General features: G+C 43.0%; 1 protein-coding gene across 2 annotated transcripts; it reads right to left on the bottom strand.

The window, feature by feature from the left end:
- Window positions 1-215: 215 nt before the first annotated feature.
- Window positions 216-2,730, bottom strand: LOC116212038 (silicon efflux transporter LSI2). Of its 2 annotated transcripts, XM_031546616.1 has the most exons (4): window positions 2,392-2,730; window positions 1,037-2,324; window positions 702-907; window positions 216-626 (listed from the first exon to the last, which is right to left on the bottom strand). In XM_031546616.1, the coding sequence occupies exons 2-4, from the start codon at window positions 2,203-2,205 to the stop codon at window positions 364-366; spliced, it is 1,638 nt and encodes a 545-aa protein (XP_031402476.1). In that variant the 5' UTR covers window positions 2,206-2,324; window positions 2,392-2,730; the 3' UTR covers window positions 216-363. The 2 variants fall into 2 exon arrangements, with proteins under 2 accessions (XP_031402476.1, XP_031402477.1); XM_031546617.1 differs by having other exon boundaries at window positions 702-891; window positions 1,090-2,723.
- Window positions 2,731-3,616: the final 886 nt, after the last annotated feature.

The following is a 3,616-nucleotide window of genomic DNA, read 5'->3' as shown; positions in this document are numbered from 1 at the left end:
TTAAAATTAAAATTTTTGTGATTTTAATCTAAAAACAAACGGGGTTTATAAAATCTCCAAGAACCCTTTCACAAAAAAAGTCAAAGACGTTCTGAATTATTCCTGGCGGGTTCTGATTTTTGTAGGGCAGTTTTCCATTGAAAGCATCACCCTTTGCATCACCGGGGGGTCCATTGCCTCAAAAATAATGCAAAGAAATTAGAAGGAAACAAACAGACTGAAAGCGACAATGATCTTTATATAATAAAGGAAAAAACTACGAAAGACGACAGCCCAAGCATTTTCGATTTGACTCTGAGTTTGGTGTTGATATCTATAATTAATTACAGTGAATGCAATCCCAAACATGAGATGGTTTCATTATCATCTAATGAGAGTCAGTCCAATGGCGGTGACTATAATGGTGGATGGAACTCCAAATTTGAGGTGGCCCCAGAAGGACAGGGTATACCCCAGGCCTGGGGCCCGCCGAGCCTGCTCACACACGATCAAGTTCGCTGCCGACCCGAGCAGGGAGAGATTCCCCGCCACTGTGCTCACCCAGGCCAAGATCAGCCACGACTTCTTCTCTTCGGCTGATGAAATTGCAGCCGCTGATGCAGCCACACGCCCTCCGAGCAGCAGGACTGAAAACCGAACAGATTGATATATGCTGACTACAGAATTGATTGCATGAGTTGAGGTATGGCATAGTTCATTACCTGTTGGTACGTTGGAAGCCAAGTTTGAGAGAACCAGAATAACTATGGCAAGAACTGCGATTCCGCTCGGACGGTCAATCTTCGAGTATGGCTCCATGAGGTTCCACAACGTGCTCGGGATACCAGTCTTATTGAAACCATCAACCGTGATGAACATCCCGCAGAAGAAGATCAGCAACGAGTACGAGACCTGAACCAGAAGAAGACTAAACCACCTCATTTAAAACGAAAGTTGTCGCATCATTTTCATGCATATATTGAAGAATACATCTCGACCCTTAGCAAGAGACTAAAGAAACAGGTATTATTAAACAATGAGTCATCGTATAACTTACTAGATCTTAGCCAAAAAGTCGAGAGACTTTGTTACGCTCATAATTCGTTTTACCTTCTCAAGGCAGGCCCCGGCATCCTTAAAGTCAAGGACTACAAGGGCAAGCGCAGCGGTGATCGCTGTCCAGGACATGTTGAGACCCATCAGCAACGAGATCAGCATCCCAACCGTGACAAGGTAAACGCAAGATTTCCACACCAGCCTCTTCCATTTCGCGGAAGGAGTTTCCTTTCCATCGTTGGATCTCATTTCCACAGACAGGACACCTTTTGAGGTAGTGACAATGTCGTCTTCATTCAGTCCGTTGTTCGATGAGGCCCTCTGGATCTCGTTCTCGCTTGAAACCAGCCGGTTCCTAAGCGTCTCGAGATTCACCGGACTTCCATTGGCCTTGGGAGAGCTTTGAATGCTTGTAGGAGATGAATTCAATCTCCTGTTCGACTCTTGGGACGGGAAGTGGGACATTCTAGCTGGTGAAAACCGATGAGAAGTCACATCTTCCTCGGACACGACTTCCATGGGCACATCCTCCTCGTCCTTGGGAACTGACAGCACCCTCCAATACATGCCCAAAAGTATCACCGCATTAACTACAACTCCCACAAGCATCGCTGGGAAAAGGCCAAGGAGGAAATTCCCAAACGAGATCTTACTCTGGATGGCTATCACAAGATTCTGGGGGTTTCCAATCGGAGTTGCTGAAGACCCAATATTCGCGCTGGAGGCCAGGGCTAGTAAAAACGGGCGAGGAGGCAGATTGTGCTGTCGGGCAATCTTAAGGACGAACTCGGTTAAGACAACGCAGGAGGTATCGTTTGTGAAGAGAGCGCTCGAAATCGCAGATATCAAGCAAACCCGACTGAGCAGGTCCTTGGCTCCTTTGCTTCTCCAAGAAAGTAACTTCCCTAAGTGCTGGAACAAGTCCGCCCTCTCGAGGTAGATGCTAACAACCATTGTTCCGAAGAGGAGGCCGAGGATCTGGAGGTCAATTGATGCATAGGCTTGCTCTGGAGTTAAGACTCGGAAGATGACCATCAGCATGGCCCCGAGAAGAGAACCTGCAGTCCGCCCAACCGGGAGGAACGGGACGGACGGGAAAACCGCGAGGACCCAGAAGATGGCAAACGCTATGGAGCCAAGAACCACTTTAGGAGTTGAAGCCAGTGCCATTTCCTTGCAGCTTAGTTAGTTGACTTCTCCTAGCCTCAATCAACAACCATGCCCACAAGAAGCGGATCTATACAAACTGAACTGAAGAGCCGCGATACACACCGGAACCATCGAACTAACTGATTACACAAGAATTTGCCAATATTATCAGCACATCCAAGTGGCTAATGCGATCGATATACTTACTTTAATTACTCAGGACAGCAATCCGGTGAATCACTGATGAATTTGTGCAATTCAGGACGCATGAGAGCTGGCCGGAACCTTCATATATCATCGAAGCTCAGAAGGGCTAGAGGACCAAGACCTTAGAAATTCAGAGAGCTTTGGTTGTGAATAGAGATAATGCTGCAGAGAGAGAGTGTGAGTGTGTCTCTGTCCGGCTCGGGACAAAAGGTTGTCCCAGCGTTGTGCCTTCATTTAATTAATTAACGACACTTACGCACCACCAAATAGAGAGTTGCGGGGTTCATCTTTTGTGTCTTCGTATGGTCCAACATGTAACGGCTTCTCAAATTGGGCAAGAATATTTTTACCCTTGTCATAATAAAGTCTATCTTCTTGACTGTTCGACATTCAACATAAACAGATCTGACCGTGATACTAACAATCCAATGCGAAATCTAAATTTATCCTAAATTGCAACTCATGTGTCCAGTTTCTTTTTTTTTTTTAGAGGCTGTTTGATGTGACTGATATCAATGAACAATAAATATTACAACGTGAATTGACATATGATTTCTCAAATTTTAATAAAATTCTTTATAATATTTGCCCTTCTAATTGGGGAAGAATATATTGTGTCTGTCCCTAAACCACAGGATTTCTTAAAGGATGAAACGGCAAGCGATTGTAACCAACGGATATTTTGAAAATACTTAATTACCTAAAAAGGTACAACATTAATACTTTTTTTAAAATATAGCACGACTTTAGGAAAATAATACAAAAATGCACGATCTTTGTATTTTTTTTTATAAATATAGCACGACCTTTAAAGAGAAGCATATAAAGGCACAATCTTTGCACTTTTTCCCTAAATATAACACGACCTTTAGATTTAGTTGTGCATTTAGTATAATGTAAATTATTCAGTCAAATTGTAATAATAATAACTAACGTGGAGCTAACGGTGCTACAAGGCTGAACATGATTGCACAAGTAGACCCCACATGATTGGACGATAACAGTTAACATGGAGTTAACAGTGCCAAGTGTCACTCATTCAATCATATTGTGCCACATTGCATCGCTAACTCTTTATATTTGATAAAATAATTGACATCGTGCTAGAATCGCAGCTCAACCTAAAAGTCATGTATTTATGTTCTATTTTTTAAAGGTCATGATATATTTAGAAAAAAAATGTAAAAGTCGTGCATTTATATACTACTCTACAAAGGTTATGCTA

Source organism: Punica granatum, chromosome 6, assembly GCF_007655135.1.
Source record: "Punica granatum isolate Tunisia-2019 chromosome 6, ASM765513v2, whole genome shotgun sequence".
NCBI lineage: Eukaryota > Viridiplantae > Streptophyta > Magnoliopsida > Myrtales > Lythraceae > Punica > Punica granatum.
The sequence above is the reverse complement of the archived record's forward strand: the minus strand, read 5'-3'. Positions and strand labels throughout refer to the sequence as shown.

Excerpts from the sequence above, each read along its gene's own strand:
- LOC116212038 (XM_031546616.1), bottom strand. The coding sequence starts at position 2,205 with ATGGCACTGGCTTCAACTCCTAAAGTGGTTCTTGGCTCCATAGCGTTT. Across the intron at positions 908-1,036 it reads GACTTTTTGGCTAAGATCTA|TCTTCTTCTGGTTCAGGTCT; the intron begins GTAAGTTATACG and ends GAGGTGGTTTAG. Across the intron at positions 627-701 it reads GGCTTCCAACGTACCAACAG|TCCTGCTGCTCGGAGGGCGT; the intron begins GTAATGAACTAT and ends TTCGGTTTTCAG.